Source organism: Helobdella robusta, assembly GCF_000326865.2.
Source record: "Helobdella robusta unplaced genomic scaffold HELROscaffold_17, whole genome shotgun sequence".
Taxonomy (NCBI): Eukaryota; Metazoa; Annelida; class Clitellata; order Rhynchobdellida; family Glossiphoniidae; genus Helobdella; species Helobdella robusta.
This window is the reverse complement of record NW_008703942.1, coordinates 1,523,482-1,543,299: the sequence shown is the minus strand read 5'-3', so window position 1 is coordinate 1,543,299 and position 19,818 is coordinate 1,523,482. Positions and strand designations below refer to the sequence as shown.

Here is a 19,818-nt window from a genome sequence, read left to right as displayed (position 1 = left end):
TCATAAAATCGCTCATTTGCATGTCTGGTTTGATGCTTGCTTGTGGCGTCAACTTCTTTAAAACTCAAAAAATGTTTGTAAAAACATAAAAATGAATTTATTCAACTTAATTGTTGAAAGTATAAATTCATCAACAAGTAACAGTAAATAAATTTCTAAATGATCACCGATTGGACGGAGCCACCGCACTTCAATTTGGGTTTCTAATAACTGACGTTCATTCAAATTAAGACATTTATTTTTAAAAAAAAGAAAAGAAACTAAAAAGTTCAGAATATGATAGCCCAAAACTTATAAAGATGAAATCTTTCAACAAACAAGTCAATGAAACCATAACCGTCCAGCTTACTATTTAAAATTGTTGTTAATTTTCAAATATTTGTATATTTGATTAAATTTTTACTATAGAGTAGACATTAGACTGTCTATGTACTTTAGAAACCAATATGAATGAGCTGTCCTGCTGTTCCAGGAACATTTAAAGAAATTTATTAAACATGACTGATCTTGATTCTTTATCAACAATGTTCAGCCATTTCAGCTGTTTAGTTTATTAAATCTTTTCAGCAACTCAAATAAATCTAATGAACGTGAACATTGAACAATGTTCGAAATAAAAACTTTAAAAACTTTACTAATAAGAAGAGCGCCACGCATCACCCTTGGCATTATAGGAGCTTCATTTGAAACTTAGTTGATCGAGTTAGGTCATCAACACATCCAATCAGAGTTGGTTAGATTCAAAATTTAAAAACTAACAATGATTCAAAATTGGTTTCGTTGACCAAATTATGAAACACATTCGCAAAATTATTTGTGTTGGGATTTTTTATTCATTTTTCAAACTTTCAATCAATATGGAATCTTTTTAATTTAATAACTGAATATGGAATCTTCTTAATTCAATGACTGATTGCTTCCATTTCGTTTATTTAAGTTACAAAATATCATATTTTAAACTTGTTAAGATGAGGCGACGTTTAATTTAATCCTTTCCAAGCTAAGATTAAAAATGAACTTTCTGGATGCAACAAAATATTTTTATTAGAAACTTTTGACAAAAGTTTGACTGTACTATACTTTAGATTCAATGTCCGACATATGATAATAAACTTCTTTCTTAAAGCAATTATCTCCAAATATTTTAAGATATATTTTAAAATCATCTTTACAAACTAAAATGTTCATAAGCAAAATTACTCATATTTTTTGACACCGGTATCTCGATAACTCTCACGTATTCTTGCAGTCAGTAGGCCTTAATGTAAAAATGTGATGTTTTAAATAATGACGGTGTCTGAAAAGTTATGATCGGATGTAAGATAGCGAAGAGCTAATGCGGATTTACTAAATTTCAAAACATTTTATAGCATAAAACTGTAAATATACATTTTTTCCCGTCAACTAACTTGATATTTAGTGTTTTACCCATGTAATATAATGAATCATGTTAAACCAAGCCACAAATGTAACTAATCCTTCAATTGCAGCCTACACGGGGTACAACAACAAAGAATTATTTGCTGTTTGTAGCTCAGGAAATCTTGGCCAAGCAATAAAATGGACCACAGACTGGTACATGCCTTTGATAAATAGCACCAGGAAATATGCTGCCCTGTAAAACCTGGCCACCATATATTTAACGGTTTTTACAACTAGTTTCACATTGCTTAGCAACAGTTTCAAACTCTTGCCAATAAACAAAATATTAAGTAACATACAGCAACTAAAATTTTCAATTTGTATGCGCGCGTTTACAAAGCTAAATGTGAAAAATTTGAACGCGTGTATATATATATAGGCGTGTGAACGAAAGAACGTGTGAAGGTGAACATGTGAACGTGTGAACATGCGAACGTGTGGACACGTGAACGTAATATATATGCGAGACGATGCCTGCCTGCATCTTCAATATCTTGTAACTGCTTCGTAGCGCCTAAAATTAATTCCAATTAAAGAAGATTGTTGTGGCGGACCTTTTACGGCTATCACGTGACCTCACTATTTGTCGCAATATGGCTGCTCAGATGATGGGCTGCTGGTGTGTTGTTGGTGTTGTGTTGTTGATGTTGCGTTGTTGGTGTGTTGATATCTACTGCTTATCAATTTGTGCCGTTAATCGTTTATGTTGTTGTTTGCTGTTACTGTTGTGGGCTGTTGATGCCACTTTTGTTGTTTTAAATGGACAATTACTGTGTGACGTGTGGTACTCGCTGATGTTTGCCGTTCGCCTCTAAAATGTTGCTGTTTGATGCTGTGCAATTGTGAAATGGAATGGAGGGCAGAAAATTTAATGGTGCTGTTTTGAAGCATAAAAATAATATTTTCAGCTTGGATTGTATCTTCGTTCAACATTTTCTTTCGCAATTTTACGTGCAATGAATGGAACAATGCAAGTTGGGTGGCCTGCATAAACTTCCCACTTTCCTCAAAAAATGGAGTTGTACATCGTTATGGACACATTTATGTAACGTGGCTCATAATATGAAAATCTTTTTCAAAGTTTCATGGAAGAAAAATGAAATGAGCAATAAAAAATTCGCTTTGGTAATTTGCTGACTGTTTCATGATGAACACAATTGGATGAATTGTGCTCACAATAACATCGCTGGTAATAACCATTATAGAGTTTCTTTTTGAGAGAGTGCAAGTTATCTCAGTATTGGCTGAAAGATTACAAGCATTGCAAGCATTACTTACATTTAACAACAATTATGATGCTGATCACTGTCCATATTATTATTTAAACTGTCAAATTATAGTTTTAACATAATTGAATGTATAGATTGAAAAAACTCATCTTACGCTGAGTTGAGTGAGTTGCACGAAGGTCATATGCAGGAAGGTTTTTGTTGATTTTAACAATGAAAAATAAAGTTGCGTGCTTTAATAAATGAATAAATTTGTGTAGCGATGTGCTACGCGAATGTTTTTGTGTCTGGGAATGTGTTTGTAAGAGGCTGTTAGTGTTTTTATGTGAAATGATCATGGGAGTTTTATATGAGATTTTATGGAAGTAATTTCCAGTCAGTCGAATGCGGTGCATTCAATTTTTTCAAACTCGATTCGTGGTAAAGGAGTAGGAAATATTTGTATGGAGGAGCTTTCATTTGAAATGGTTAGGCACGGTTTAGTTGGTACGTCTGACGAGCACTTTTAAAATCATTGGTCCGTATCTAATGCACCTTCTTATTCAAAGTCGTGTCAGAGTTTTACGGATTTTTTTTTTAATTTGCAAGACTTGTAACTTATTTTTGTTATAAACATAACTTCAACATTGTTAAGCCCGAATATTTCCATTGCTGCTGTTCGGTCTTCCAGTTCCATTTGTCTTCCAGTTAATTTGTTTTCATTTATGTAATGTTATAATATGGGTTATAAAGTTTAAAGTATTAAAATTGTTTAACAATAATTTCCACATTTATATTTAATACAATTTGGTAGGGTATTGTGAGGTATAAGCCTATAAGGTATACGGTTGAGCAGATCACAAATTTAAAACAAATATCATAAAACTGAAAAAATTTAAATATTAAAAAGTTGAATTCAAAATTCATTGGATAAAAAAAATCATTTAATTCATTTTGAAAAAAATGAAACGTCTAACCTCAAAAATATATTTTTGAAAATTTAATTCATCATATAATATAAAACGAAACGAGAATAACAATAGCAAACTAGACGGCTCTTCAATGTTCACGTTCAACTAACTATAATAATAAATTATTTCCAGGAAATACAAATAATATAATTTCTTTCTTATCGCGGATTAAACGACATGTAGGGTAATATCGGAGTGGAAGAAAATTTTTCACAAGTCAATTGCATTCCATTAAGCGTTCCATGCTTAGTTTGGCGTTCCATGGTTATATATATATGCATATATACAATATATGATATATATAATAAGTGCAATATATATATATATATATATAAATATATATATATATATATATATATATATATATATATATATATATAATACATGCATTGTTTCTATCTAATGCATCAAGAACGGATCATACACAAACGTCCATGGGCATATATATGTGGGTGTATTTACGCCGTATTTAACAATTTATTCTAATTTGTATCGTTTATTAATTATTTTATTTAAAATTAAAAATTATTTGTCAAAATGTAATGTTAATTGGTTTTATGAAATACATTAATTTCGTTTTTCATAAAACATTCTAGATTTATTTAGTTTCTTAATTATAATGATTTTAATCTACATATTTTATTTTTATATTTAGTCTCATAAAATTTCAGAATAAAAATTGAACTATAAAACTTTTATTTTAAATTTTCATGTAATAATTCATTTTATTTTAGAACGTGATTTATGAATCAAAATTAAATTTTTAAGCTCTGCGTCAAACGAATTAAATCCTCTCCTGCCAAAAACACATTTTGATCTCACATTGACTTTTGTGCCCTTGGTGAATTACACAAAACCTAATTTCAACGTGCCATGCCAGGAAAGTTTTCACCCGTCACTCTCTGATAACCTACCGATGTTGAATTATTGTAAAATTTAAATAGATATTAATATAAAACATATTATTGATCAGTCCAGAGGAAAATTATATACACTCAATTTTTATTGATATATTCATTCACTGGTTAAAAAGGATAATTTAACAACTGCGAAAGTAAAAGATTCCTTTTATGAAACAACGAATGAAGCGGCTAGAAGGGTGTGTAAGGAAAGTCGTAAAGATGACAATGTCCTTTTTTCCATTTTCTTTCATCTTAAATGGAGAAATTATCTATAAACATAAAAAAAATTATACAACCAGCTATAGATATAATGAAAATGTTATGAAAAATTAAAAAGTTTAAAAAATTGAAAAGTTTGAAAATGTTATAATTAACTCACTAGAAAGATTTCACGTGGGCATAGATTTATGTGAAAATAAAGTCTACTGTTAAAATATTTTGATTGAAATGAAAATTAATTAATCAAAAATTACAAAAATAAATGGAATTATAGAAAAATAAAATGCTAAAAATCAACAAGTGACCATTTCAAAACTATTAAAAATATTTGAAGCTCGAAATTGGAAAAAATAATGATAGGGGCATGTTATAAAATTATTTTAAATATAATATTATTAAATTAAAAGAGCATAACTTGAAATTTTATTAATTATAATATTATTATATTACAAGGGCATAATATATCTCAAAGTAGCAGCAGCCCTTGTATTCAAAAGCAAACAAAAAAATCTCTGTCATGACACAAATTGGAAGATAATCGAAATGTAAAAATTCATGCTTGGCATGATTTGTTTTTCAAATCAGGAGCCATAAAGAGATTGGAAATACTTTTTTCGTTTTGGCATCGTTTTTTTATTTATCTCTCGTTTTGCCTGCTTGTCCAATTACAAAAAAAATTTCGATAAATTTGTGGTTTATGACAATGTTGCCATTGATCGTATACCGGATACAATGTAAGTACTCGTGAATAAGCCTAGTTTGAATATGTGAAGTTATAAAATTTTATATAAAAAAAACTTTATTTTAAGTGCTTTTTAAAAATTTTATCTTAAAAAATTGAAATAAAATGTGTTGATTTTGGTCTATTATGCTAATCTGTGGTTCCCGCGTTCATCCACGTCACTCGATGTCCATCCATCTGCATCTCCATCTATTCAGCTATCTCCTTTTTAAAAATCTATTTATTTTTTCTTTAAAGATTTAGATTTTTTTGTTGTATTTGTCCGTTTATCTGTTTGTTAGTTTCGTTTATTAAGTTAAATTTGTTTTATATGTACATAATTCCATTTAAAACTATTAATTTACATTACGAAATCAAAACTCTAGTGTATAACTATTATTTTTTTGGATAAACACAGCAACCACACACACACACACACACACACACACAGATGCACACACACACACACACACACAGATGCACACACACACCATCCATTCAAATGCAAACAGTTTAGTTCGCTAGAAAATTGCATTTTTAGAAAAATAGTCACCCCTTTTAAAATAGTCAAACATTCAGGTAATTGTATCTGTAAAAAAAGTAAATGTTCAAATTAAAAATTTTTTCTTAATGGAATATGTTACTTGCATGGAGAGATTAAACCATAAAAATTATTTTACAAAATTTGCCTATCGTTAAAAAATTTATTGTAGATGTGGACAATCATCGACCTATTCGGTTATGTCATAACCGTAAAAAGTTACACAATTTTTATTGATAGTCAAGAATGACAATGTTATAGAGTTTGGAGGATAGTTTTAATTTGAGTTACGTTCTACGCTCCCTTCATTCATATATACATTTATTTATTATGTGGCAGTGACTATGTACATTTGCATATAAATATTTTTATGCCTGATTTTAGCTGTGTGAATATTTATGAACGCGTCCGTGAGTTTGCGCTTATTTATTTGTATTTGCGTATTTGTACAATGTCGTACAAATTTGTGTACATTGTGTGTTTAATAATAGTTGTTAGCCTGTTTAGCATTTCAAAAATTTGTACTTTCATCTATAGATACATGAGTGAGTGAGTGAGTGTGTGTGTACGAGTTCATACGGATAGGTTAGTTTATGTTATTATATTCACATGACGTCACAGCGTGTTCGTATACTCGTATCTTATTGACGTCATTATGCAGAAATGGCCGAAGGACGTCAGCACAATCGTTTTACCACATAAATATGCAGCCCCATCCATTGCGATTGGCCGGCGATCGCGTGAGGGTTGGACACTTTATCATCTTTTAATTGCACGCTGTTTCACATTAGTTGACTGCCAGAGGCACTGATGTGAGCAGACAGAAGCTTCAATCGATCTGAAAATCAAACACTCAACTCTGCTCACATTCACATGCATTGAAAGTTTTTTTAATATCATACCACTTGCGTTCATTGGTAAATTAACTTTAATAGTTAAATTCGAATTTAAATGTTTGTATTCAATATACAATTTATTTCAACTAAACAATTCAGCCACAAATATCTTTCAATGTACATCCACGTGCGGTAAAAATTGTTTTATAAAATTTCCATCAACTTTCCATCAAATGTTCTTCAATGATCGATAAACTTTTGAGAATGTCCATCTTCTAAATAAATATTTCCACCGTGAGACATTTTAAAAAAATGTACATTTCGAATGTAAGAGGCGGTGTAGTCTTGAAGTGTTGTTAATAGCCGATGGCCTTGCTCGAAACTTATTTTTTAAAAATTGTGTGTATGATGCGCTGCTTATTACTTTGCACAGATTATGTTTGTTCGTCTGGTGCAGTGGAGGTTATAGTTTCTGTGGCGCGAAAATTTAAATGTAACTAAGTAAGTGAGGAAGGATATCTGAGCAACTCTGAGCCTGTGAGAACTTTATAATAATAAATTTAAAAAAACACTAATTATAAAATAAAAGATTATCTGATTGTCAAAACCTAGATCATTAAGTATATGAAAATTATTAATTTGCAGGAGTGAAACAGACAAACAACAACAAAGGCAAACAAACTGAAAAAATAAATAGCAGAAGAGAATCATGCAAACATTAAAAAAAAAGGCAAACAAACAACAACAACAAATCAGACAAATGGCAAGAGAGAGTCAAACAAAGAGCAGAAGAGAGGCAGATTTACAGCAGGAGGAAACAGACAAAGAGCAGTAGCAGCAGCAGCAGCAGCAGCAGAGGAGAGGCAGCAGGCGTGAACCCCGAGAGGCAATGCACATGAGGACTCAGTGATGTGTGACTGTGAGCATTGAACCATCGCTATGATATTGCTTCTTGAAATTGTGAATTGTTGTGGCACATTAACCATCTGTAATAGACATATTATTGGTTTTATCATCGTCAACAGTGGCCTGGGACGATGAGGCTGTTAGGCTGGCGATATATATGACGATTGGCTAGTGGAAATAGTCTCATTAGTGAAGGAAGGGAAGTTGGTTGTTTGGTTGGTTTTTCGTTAAATTTTTTTTATATGTATATTTAAACATTTGAACATTTTGTTTAATATAAAGATCGGTCGAAGAGAGCAGATAGGATTTGAATGAAACACAAACAGAATGAGAAGCCGCAAAAAACTAACTGCTCTAATGATATGACCGTAAAATAACAGAGAATTGAACAATTTCGAGCGAAAAGTGCCTGTTTATAGGTACCCCGCTACAATTAAGGAGACATAAAGCAATGTGTGTGTGTCTGTACGGTGCATGTATATTCGCTTTGGTTGGCGCACTGCAGTGTTCACGTTTTGTTCTGTGTTGTTTGGTGAATTTTGGCAAAAGACAGTACTAAGAAGTGTTTTCTTGAAGGATTTGTTTTCATTTTTAACAATAAAATATTCAATACATTCAATAATTGATAGTATTGATAATTAGTTCATATTTTCAATTAGAAGCGCGTTTATGTAACAGCCTCATTCATGACCAATTCAATTAAAAGCACATTCGCTTAACAAGCTGACGACCCGTAAGCCGCTGCATTCCTTTTCTTTCATTGCATGAAAAAGCTTGTTGAACAATTTGGAAGCCATCAATCTGATCGTTATCGCCTCGTGGACAGCTGCAACGAGGCTGATAACAATGCCGCCCCGACAGCCTGGCTCTATAATAAGGACCACCATGAAAATACGAACATGACGACGACGATGATGATGGTGATGATGGTGGTTGCGATTATGATGATTATGATGATAATGGCGATGTTAATTTAATTTACGATGAGAATGATGAAGAAGAAGACGATGATGATAACAATGATGACGATTTGATGATGACGATGATGAAGATGACGATAAGGATATCGATAATGAGAACAATCTGAAGGATAAATGACCAGAGCCTGAGGTGAAGCATGAAATAAATGATGAAATGATAAAGTGCCAGAGTTTGTGAATTATGATTGTTGTACTATCGGTGGTAAGGTGGGCAATAATGGAGGGATCGATCAAATGAAAGAAAAACACTATTATGATGATGAGGTTGTTGTTGATGTTGATGAAGATGATTTTGTTTACTTTTCGTTTTACGAACTTTCTTTGCGTTACTTCCGGTTTTATTTGCGCTTTTTATTTGATGATTGCCAACGGTTTTTTATTTGGTTGAAGTATAAAAATTTGTCATTCACCGAGAAGATTAAACTAAATTTTCAAATGAGTTTTTGGAAGTTAATAACTGTTTAAAAATTTAATTTAATTCTTTAAAGGAACATTGTAAATAATAAAGATTTTATATTTTTCTAAAATTAATTTTTATTTGAACAGCTATGGTAGGTTTTAAAATGTCTTCACATAACAGGATAGCACGCAGAATGTGGATTTGGGGTAATGAGATTAGCTGAACGTCAGGTGATGCTCAGTTCATCCATGTTCACAAATTTTTTCGTTGTTCAAAGAAATGACGAAATAAACATATAAACAACGATGACTTTCTCGTTTTATAGAATTGTTTCTTCAATGAAAATATATTTTTTGAAAATTGTCCACTTCCTAACTCCTTACTGTGTCAAGGTTTAACACAGAAACAATTTTGTGTTTATTCTAAACTCGCCGACCAGATTTTTAGTTGTTCTTATATTGGTCTGTAATGTTTTGTAGAACTTTATTTTTTGGTACTTTTGAAATTCTTCCAACCGGACTGATAGAAAAGAAGCACAACTCGCCCATTGAATTTATTCATTGTTTTTATTATCATCGTTTTACTTTCACTGGCATGATCATATTTTGACATTCAGGTAAACCAAACAAAACTAACAAAATTTTATATGTTGCTGGCCCAATTATTTTTCAGCACAGACGCGTAAATATAACAAGGAAACAGCATCTAATTTGGTTCCTTCGTATCGTAGGAAACCGGCAGGCATAACAATATCTCATCTAGCCCCCTAATTAAGTGCAGGCGCTCGACTGAACATCGTCAAATTAGAGAAAAACTACACATAGATGATTTCAAACAAATGGACAAGTCTGTTTCAGTTTTATAAACTTTTTATGTCAGGTTTTGGTTAATTTTTAAAAAAAATTTAATTATTTTAAACAAATATTTCAAATGAATAATATGATCAATGTGATGAAATAATAGGAAGGCGTGATATATTTATTATAGATGGCATGACTGTTACATCAAACGCATGTACGTACATAGTTGTAAAACAAACGCGCAATAATTCAAATGACACCTTCATTTTTAAATGTATTAAAGCAAATAAAAACAATTAAAAATTATTCCTCATGCAGGCAAGCACGATGCAACAAACATAAAACACAAATAATATACAGCCATGTGTTGCTCTACAAATTAAAAATTATCCTTCGCAAAATGGTCTTAGGTGGAAAGAACATGTAGGTAGGTAACTACATGAACAACGGCGCAAGAAGTTGCTGTATTCAAGTAATGGATATTCACCACAGCACCATCTTAGATGAAATGTCATTTTAGACTTCAGAGTGGCCGTAAAGCTTCTCCAGTTTGATTATTTAACCGGGCCAACACGAATCAATGCGTTTAGGTAGAATCACAGTTGAAACATTATGGTAAAAATAGTCTTGAACAATTGAAAGCTCAACTTTTTTACAATGACACTCGGAAAACAATTAAACATAACTTCTAACACCGGTTAATGACGTGTGGTTCAAATTCAATCTTAATTATTCAGAATTGTATAGTTTAACATTTGTTAAGGGTTAGGAGTACGTCTGAACCTTTCTTTATTTAAAATGTAAATTATTAATTAAATTTATACTGATTTGTTTTTATTTCAAAATGATTATCAGAGTTTAAATAACGAGAAAATTTAAAGTTTTGGTCAAGTTGGAAATGTATTCGACAAAAGTGAAGTCTCACTTATTGTTGCGTCTGCCTTGGCCTCCCGATCATGCATGTTTAGTTGTTGGGTTGGTAGGCCTGCTGCATGTTTTCTTTCAACGTTTCCGCCACTTCCTCCATGCTGCATGTTACCATTTCGTTGTTTCGTTCTTGGCATGTTGCTTCAACTATTCTGAACTCTTCGTTCTATTTTCGTTTTTTAGTTTAAAGTTGGAACAAAAATGATCAATCCAAGTTTCCAGTTAATGGCTGCTCGTGATTTTTACAGCCTGTGAATGTGACACGTACAACTTTGCTGGCGTAATTTTAAATTTTAGAACGAAAAAGTTGCGCGTGTAATCGTTCTGGCAACGTTTTTTAAAAATTTTGAAACTTCAAAATAATTTTTAGACACAACAATGCGGAAAATTAAATTTTGTGATTTAATTGTTTTTTTCTCAAAGTTTTTGAATCCTTCACTAAGGTACATTTTTGCTTTCTAATTATTTCTCTTCAGTTTTTAATCAAACTATGACAACACATTTGTACTTTTATATCATTTGGAGTTGAATCAATATTTGAGTGTTCTATCCAAATATTCACTTTTAAACATTAATCACAAGAAGTTGTTAGTATTTTTAAAGTTGGCGCCATTGAAAATGTTTAGGGATGTGTAGTTAGGGAGTAGAAACTTTTAAATAACAAATGAATCGGCGATGAGGAAGCAATAATTAATAAATGAACATTTGCAAGCATTGGGACAGAAAGACAAATGAATCTAGGAGCTGCTGCTTTAAAGTTTCGTGGCTGATAAATAAATTAAATTATTCATTATAAGGTTAAAAAAATATTTGCACCACAAACTTGCTGAAACTTTAATTGGCTCATAACTAAGTTGATTTGAACATTCATACATTTGCTAGTAAGGAAAAATACATGACTAGCTTAACAATTGCGCATGAGTTGCGTTCGTTGGCAAAAAAGATTATGTGGACTAGAAAAATTTCTAAGGCAATAAATTTTTCTACCCAGATTTAAAGAAAAAATTTTTAAACCAGTGCAAAAAATGTACATTGATAAAAACATTGAGCCGCTAGAAGCATGCCTGCTTGGCTGTCTGCCTGTCTGTCTGTTTGCCTTTCCGCTCGTTTCTATCAGTCTGTTTCGCAGTGGACACAAAAGATCTAATCCAGCTGTCAATCGTGTGTGCAGCTCCTCAATCTTGCGCACTGCTGCGTCAGTCTCTGTCCTTATTTCTTACATAAGTGCACCCTTTTTAATGCTTCTAACGTGCTACTTTGTTAATTTGTTCGTTCACTTTGAATTTTTAAAAATAACACACAACAATTTTAGACTTCTATTTAGAAGATGATTATTATTAAAATTTTAATTGGAAGATAATTATTATTATGGATGCCAACATCATCAAACCTCTCTTTAGTGGCAAAAGTCAGAATTGTCGTTGTCACTATTAGCATCATCATCATTATAAATAATGTTACATAACATTTAAACTTAAAATACAAATAAATTGAAACACCGAAGAACAAACACATGCATGCACTCACAAACACTTACATGCTGGCACCCATAACAAACGATCATGTTAGCATCAGCAAGCCTATATTGCTCCATTTTTTCAACTCGCTTTAACAAACTGCCTCAAATTCGAGCAATAATTGACACATAAATCATTGTTAACACACATTTATCTATAATATGTTTGTTTTGTGGCAAATTAGTTTCTTGGCATTTATTCATATTCGTTGATATCATTATAAACTACGCTAGAACAACTTTATTAAAAACAAAATCAATAAAGAGACTATCTTTGATCAGAACGTCAGATGGTCTCGATGAGTATCAAGCAGTGCCCCAGTTGTTGTTTCACTTCTCCTTATTTTTTCTGGCATCTCCAGGGCATCTCCAAGTTTGTTTGCTCAACGTCCTGTTGAGCACAGCGCCACAAACTGCACGTCACGACACGTCATGCATGGAGCTTACGAGATGCACACACGAACCGCGCTGTATATTCTGATCAGTCTTCAATGTTTATTTCAGCTTTGATATAATTGTTTTAAATGATGCATGTGACTTGAGCGGTTTTAAAGGCACATTTAGATTTAGATGTTCATTACTTTAATCACTGTCAGGGAGGTCACCTATATTATAATTAAAAGTTGAGCGCTATGACATTTGTTTCGGGAGATAAGGGGCGATAAAAGAACGGAACGAGGAGAGATTGGAACGAATATAGAACGTTGTTGAACGAGCGAATTGAATATTGTGAAAACGAATTTGGAATGAATATTGTGAAAACAAATTTGAATAAATATTATTTGAAATTAAATTTATTTAATAAATTTAATACAAAAACGTTGAATTGAATAGAATATTGTTAAAATATTGCCAAAACGGATAAAACAATATTAAACTAATATATAAAAATAATCTTAAGAAATTTTGAACGATAAAAATATTCAATATGTTATTATAATGTTCTGTTGCCGAATTAAATTATAATTTCTGTTGATTGTCTAGTTTCATTGATCTTGATTATTGACGTTATATTAGTGACGAACCTGACATCTGGCGCAGTCGACAGGGTAACTAGGCAGGTCTACTATCAACAGAAAAAAAAAAGGAGAAGGAAAAAAAAAAAATTTTTTTTGAGAATATTGATTATATCATTACAATATAATGGATAAATTGGCAGAAATTAAAAAAATGTCTACCGAGCGCTTAATGACGAAAATGATTAAATCAGGAAGGGATGAGGCAGAGGTACGATCAATGTCAAGACAAGAGATTATCGATGCATGTCTCGCTAGCGAATTGATGAGAACAGAACTTCTGACCGAAACATCTGAACCTCCCCAGAACGTAACTGAAACGGAAAGATGGAAATTTGAGAAAGAACTTGAATTTAAAGAAAGACAAGCGGCGAAGGAACTTGAATTTAAAGAAAGACAAGCGGCGAAGGAATTTGAATTTAAAGAAAGACAAGCGGCGAGGGAATTTGAACTGAAAGAACGAGAACTCGAATTGAAAGAAAGACTAAAGGAAGAGTTAAAATTAAAAGAAGATGAAATGAGATTGAAAGAAGATGAACTCAGATTAAAAAGGGAAGAATTTTTATTAAAACAAAAGGAAAGTAATTCGCTAATTAATAGAATTAAAAAGTTCAGCGACACGATGAAAGAACAATTGTGGAAAATGCCCCAAAACCCTAGTGAACTACCAACTTTTTTTGTACATCTCGAAAACGCTTTCTGTTCTAATGGAGTTGATCAAGATGTCAAGTCAAGACTTCTTCAAATGTGTTTACACGATAAAGCGAAGTCTATTATAACTCGATTAACAGTGCAACAATTAGATGATTATAATACTTTGAAAGAATTTCTACTGAGCGAGTTTAGAATCAGTCCAGTCAAATTGCGAGAACAATTTTTCGGCACGGAAAAAATACCAAATGAAACGTACCAACTATTATTATCGAAGTTAAAAAGCTTATGGAATTTTTATCTTAAAAGCAGAGAGATTGGAACAGATTTTCATAAACTAGTGAACTTATTAATGGCCGACCGAATGAAGGAGTTGCTACCCAGAGACTGTTTAAATTTCGTTCTTAGCCAGGAGCAAGATGGCTGGTTAGATTGTGATAAGTTAGCACGAATAGCTGATAATTATGCCGCGACATACGTCAAGGATAATAACAGATCATATCATCGTGAAACGGAACAAAATTCTTTTGTTAACACTGCATTTACTCAGTTTGATACAAGACAGGAAGCGAATCCACGCATATTGGACAAAACTAAAGAAGAAGCTATGAGAAAAGGATTATGTTTTAAATGTCGACAACCTGGTCATCTATCAAAAAACTGCAACAATTCATTTAAAATACAAAGAAATTCAGTGCAGCGCAGATTGGAAGTAAACAATAGTTATCAATATAATCGAAATACCCGAGATATTCAGTGGAAACATTTCTATAGAAGAAAATTCGTCGATATTGCTGTGGAAGGTGTACTACCCCAAAAGGCATTGATCGACGGAGGCGCAGAGATTTGTTGTATACGACGAGATCTCATCGAACCGTCAAAGATGAAAGTGCAAGGAAAGATTTCAATTCTTGGACTACGAGGCGAAGCGAATGTGTTTGATACGGTGAAGCTAGAAGTTCTGCCAATAATAAATAATTCACCAGGGAAAACATATACTGTACCCCCGACGCCAGTTTTATTTGCGGTGATACCAGACTTAAACGAAAAAATAATTATAACACCGAATATTGCAGAATGGTTAGATAAATTAGAGAAGGAAATACCAATTTTAATCAGAGACCATCACATTGCCAGCAAAGCTAACGAAAGCCTTCAGAACGATAACGCCGACCATGATGAAATAAAGTTAGTAGAAGTAAATAATGACAAAGACGATGAGGTTACATTTAAAGATGAAGATGATGACGAAGATGACGGTATGAAAGTTAATGATGATAATTACCATGATGACCACGACGAGGATTGTGAATTCATTGATAGGACGAATGCTTTAATTAATGAAGACGGAACCAATGATTATAATGAGCAAAACAATGATGGAGATGATAGATTCAGAAACAAATATAACTGCGAAAATAAAAATTACTTCAACGACAAGAACAAGGACGATGATGATGAAAAGGAGAACCTAAACAATGATGAAAAAATTAAAATTGATGAATGCCGAGATGACGAGAACAGAAATGGTGGGAGCAGAGATGATGATGAGATGGAGTACAAAGACACAGTAGCCATGTTGTTCAACGACGGATCCCACACTAAGAATAGTATGACGATTGACATGAATAACGATATGAAACCTGAAATACAAAGAATTGACATCGTAACGGTACATGCTATAGACGATGATGATGAGGATGTGAAACAAAAGGTTTTATCGACAAAAGAGGATGTAGCTAAAAGATCAGCGAATGCAAAAGAACTATTGATTGAACAGATGACTTGTTCTTCGTTAACTGATTGCTGGAAATGGGCGAAAAAAGGCAAAAGGAATTTTATTATAAAGGATAACCTTCTTTATCACCAGGATAAGCTATTAGGTCAAAGAATTTTTCAGTTGTGTCTACCGGAAAATAGAGTGCCCATTGTTTTAGAGATGGGACACGATGCATCATTTGCAGGACATATGGCTATGAAATCCACGATGCACCGAATAAAATTGAATTTTTGGTTTCCTGGAATGGAAAAAAAGATTAAAGATTACTGCCAAACTTGTTCAATCTGTCAATTACGAGCTCCCATCAAGGTCGCTCAAAGAATCCCCATTACGCCGATACCAAGGGACGAAGAAAAACCTTTTACCCATTTAATAATGGATTGTATTGGACCAATTATTCCAACGGACGATACAACGCAGCGAAAACCAGATTATAATTATGCATTGGTTGTTGTAGATAAATTTTCTAGATGGCCTATGGCATATCCTTTAAGAACCTTGAAGGCCACTAACATATGTGAAGCGTTAATTCAAATATTCATGATTTTTTCAATTCCTCAAGTTATTAGTTCTGACCGTGGGACTAATTTTACCAGTAATCTGACGCAAGAATTTTTGAAAAAATTAGGATGCAGTCCGCGTTTCAATACTCCTGGACATCCGGAAGCTGCTGGTTTAGTGGAGCGTTGTAATCAGAGCCTTAAGACGATGATCTTTAAATTGGCACAACAGAACCCAAAGGATTGGCATAAATTTCTGCCTTTTGTTCTTTGGAGCTTACGGGAAAAACCCTCATCAACTACGCACGTTAGCCCATATACCTTGGTTTTTGGTACAATACCCAGGGGACCACTATCTTCGCTGAGGGAATCATGGAGTGAGGAGCAACATATACCATTCAATGTCGGAAAAAAAACTGAAGAATATTTGAAAACCTTGAACGAAAACCTAGACTATGCTAAGGCACATGCAGAGTTTTATTCGGATCTTGAGCAAGGCAAATATGCTCATTTCTATAACCTAAGAAGCACTGATAGAAAATATCATTTGGGGGATAAAGTAGTTATTTTGTCAACAAATTTAGGGGAAAGTAAACTTCATAACCGATGGCGGGGACCAGGCGTAATCGTAGAAGTGAAGTCACCATACTCATATATTGTTGAAATAGATGGAAAACGACAACATGTTCACGCCAATAAAATCAAACAATACTATGAGCGGATGGAACAAGCTATGATATCGAGCTGCACCCTCATAAGAGAAAAGGATGTGGAACTAGGTAGAATAACAACATTTGAGAAAGACTATCAGAATATCTATTGTCAACTAGATCCCCGAAAGTTGGATCATCTTTCGACGCTGGGAAAAGAAGAGATTAACACGGTAATACAACTACACCGACAAGCTTTTTCCAACCAACCAGGATTATATAGAGCCATCGAACATGAAATCAAAATACTACCGGAATTTGTACCCAAGCAATTTAGACCATACAAAGTACCTGAATTGTTAAAAAAATCAGTGAAACTACAAATCAAAGATATGTTAGAAACAGGAATCATTATACCGTCGAAAAGCGAGATGGTAAGCCCGATGGTTTGCATATTGAAAAATTCCGGAGATGTGAGACTCGCCATAGATTACCGTTATGTGAATAAATTTTCTGCGAATGATTGCTTTCCCAATCCGGATATACCAGATGTATTACAGCGGGTGGGTAGAGCAAAGTACATCAGTTGTTTCGACGCAAAGTCGGGGTATTGGCAAATCCCGATGAAGCAAAAATCACAATGGCTTACTGCGTTTGTTTGTGAAGAAGGTGTGTTTGAGTTTACCCGAATGCCTTTTGGCCTCAAATCAGCCGGGAATACATTTGTCCGAGGAATAACACAGATTTTGAAGGATGTTAGGGAATTCACTGAACCGTTTATAGATGATATCGCAATATTCTCAGATTCATGGGAGGACCATATGAAACATTTAGACCAGTTTTTAAGCGTGATACAAAAAACGGGATTGACGCTAAATATGACAAAATCTACGTTCGCCCAGAATAAAGTAAAGTTTGTTGGACACATAATTGGATCCGGATCCATAGAAATAGATAAATCAAAATTAGAAACTTTAGATAGAATGAACCCGCCAACAACGAAAAGAGATCTGAGGAAGATGATTGGATTCTTCAGTTATTTTAGAAACTTTATCCCGATGTTGGCAGATACGATACACGTCATCACCAACCTTACACGCAAAAATGAACCCAGTAAAGTACAATGGGAAGAAATCCATCAACAAGCATTTAATAAGATAAAACAACAATTAATGGATGTTACCGCAACACATACGATTGACTTTGCTAAGGAATTCGGAATATACGTTGATGCTAGTGAGGTAGCAGTAGGGGGTTGTTTAATACAATGGTCGGAGGAAGGAAAAGAATTGCCTATCGCATTTGCAAGTAAGAAATTAATATTAGCACAAACAAAATGGTCAACGATCGAAAGAGAGGCATTTGCCGTTATTTGGATATTGGAGAAATTCCGACAGTGGATATGTTTGTCGCGGATAGTCATATTTTCCGATCATAACCCATTGAAGTACCTGTTGGAAACGGCTCCAAGAAGCGCTAAATTGACCCGCTGGGTTTTATCATTACAGGAATATAATATAGAATTTAGATATCACCCAGGTTGTAAGAACGTAGTAGCGGACTTCCTATCACGAAATCCACCCATTGATAACTCAGAGATGCCTAAAGATGAGGAATAAAAGGGAGGATGATGACATTGCTCCCCCCTGTCATCATTTTTGGGTGGGGGGTATGTCAGGGAGGTCACCTATATTATAATTAAAAGTTGAGCGCTATGACATTTGTTTCGGGAGATAAGGGGCGATAAAAGAACGGAACGAGGAGAGATTGGAACGAATATAGAACGTTGTTGAACGAGCGAATTGAATATTGTGAAAACGAATTTGGAATGAATATTGTGAAAACAAATTTGAATAAATATTATTTGAAATTAAATTTATTTAATAAATTTAATACAAAAACGTTGAATTGAATAGAATATTGTTAAAATATTGCCAAAACGGATAAAACAATATTAAACTAATATATAAAAATAATCTTAAGAAATTTTGAACGATAAAAATATTCAATATGTTATTATAATGTTCTGTTGCCGAATTAAATTATAATTTCTGTTGATTGTCTAGTTTCATTGATCTTGATTATTGACGTTATATTAGTGACGAACCTGACAATCACAATTGTTTGCTATCAATACTAATACTTAGTATTTTTCAGTCTTTATAAAATATATCTGCACTTAACTTCATACATATTCAAATGCACAGCAAGTACTTTTGTACTGCATATCAATTTTCAAGTAAGCAAAGTTATTCAATCAAAGTTCAGGTTGTCATCATGTTTTTGTTTAATCTAATAAAACTTCTCAGGTCCGTTTTTTGCTAATTTAACTGAAATTATTTTGTTGTTCACTTACATTTAGAAATTAATAAGAACACATTTCAGCCTATTATTTTATATTCAGTTAAAAACTATTGATCATCATCACCATCATCATCATCGTCATCATCACCATCATCATCATCGTCATCATCACCATCATCATCATCACCATCATCATCATCGTCATCATCATAATCATGGATAAACAATTTAAACGAGTCCAGCAACGGTTAACTGGCATGGATGTGCGTTTAATTAGAAGGAAGATTGCTTCCAACCGACTTCTTCCTGGAGTGTTCATCAGATGGATTAAATTTATTATTAAAACATTTTTATGAAACAAAGTCAGGCATCATTTATTGAAAGTAAGTTCAACATAAAACGATAAACTTGATGACTTTTTAACATCTATTACGATTTGAATAGATGTTAAAAAGAAATGAACCGAACAAATGATAAGATACTTGAACAGCAAAGTCAATAAATTCTTTTAAGACATTATTTCAATGATAATTTTTTATTTCTTCTACCCACAAGCAGCTGCATAATT

The 19,818-nt window shown here is 32.9% G+C and overlaps 1 protein-coding gene across 1 annotated transcript; it reads left to right on the top strand.

Moving 5' to 3' along the window:
* Window positions 1–13,519: 13,519 nt before the first annotated feature.
* Window positions 13,520–19,189, top strand: HELRODRAFT_170151 (hypothetical protein; the record flags this gene model as incomplete). The annotated part of the gene is made up of 2 exons (XM_009015970.1): window positions 13,520–15,730; window positions 19,154–19,189. 2 exons carry the CDS (start codon window positions 13,520–13,522, stop codon window positions 19,187–19,189), a joined length of 2,247 nt encoding a protein of 748 aa, XP_009014218.1.
* Between the last annotated feature and the right edge of the window lie 629 nt (window positions 19,190–19,818).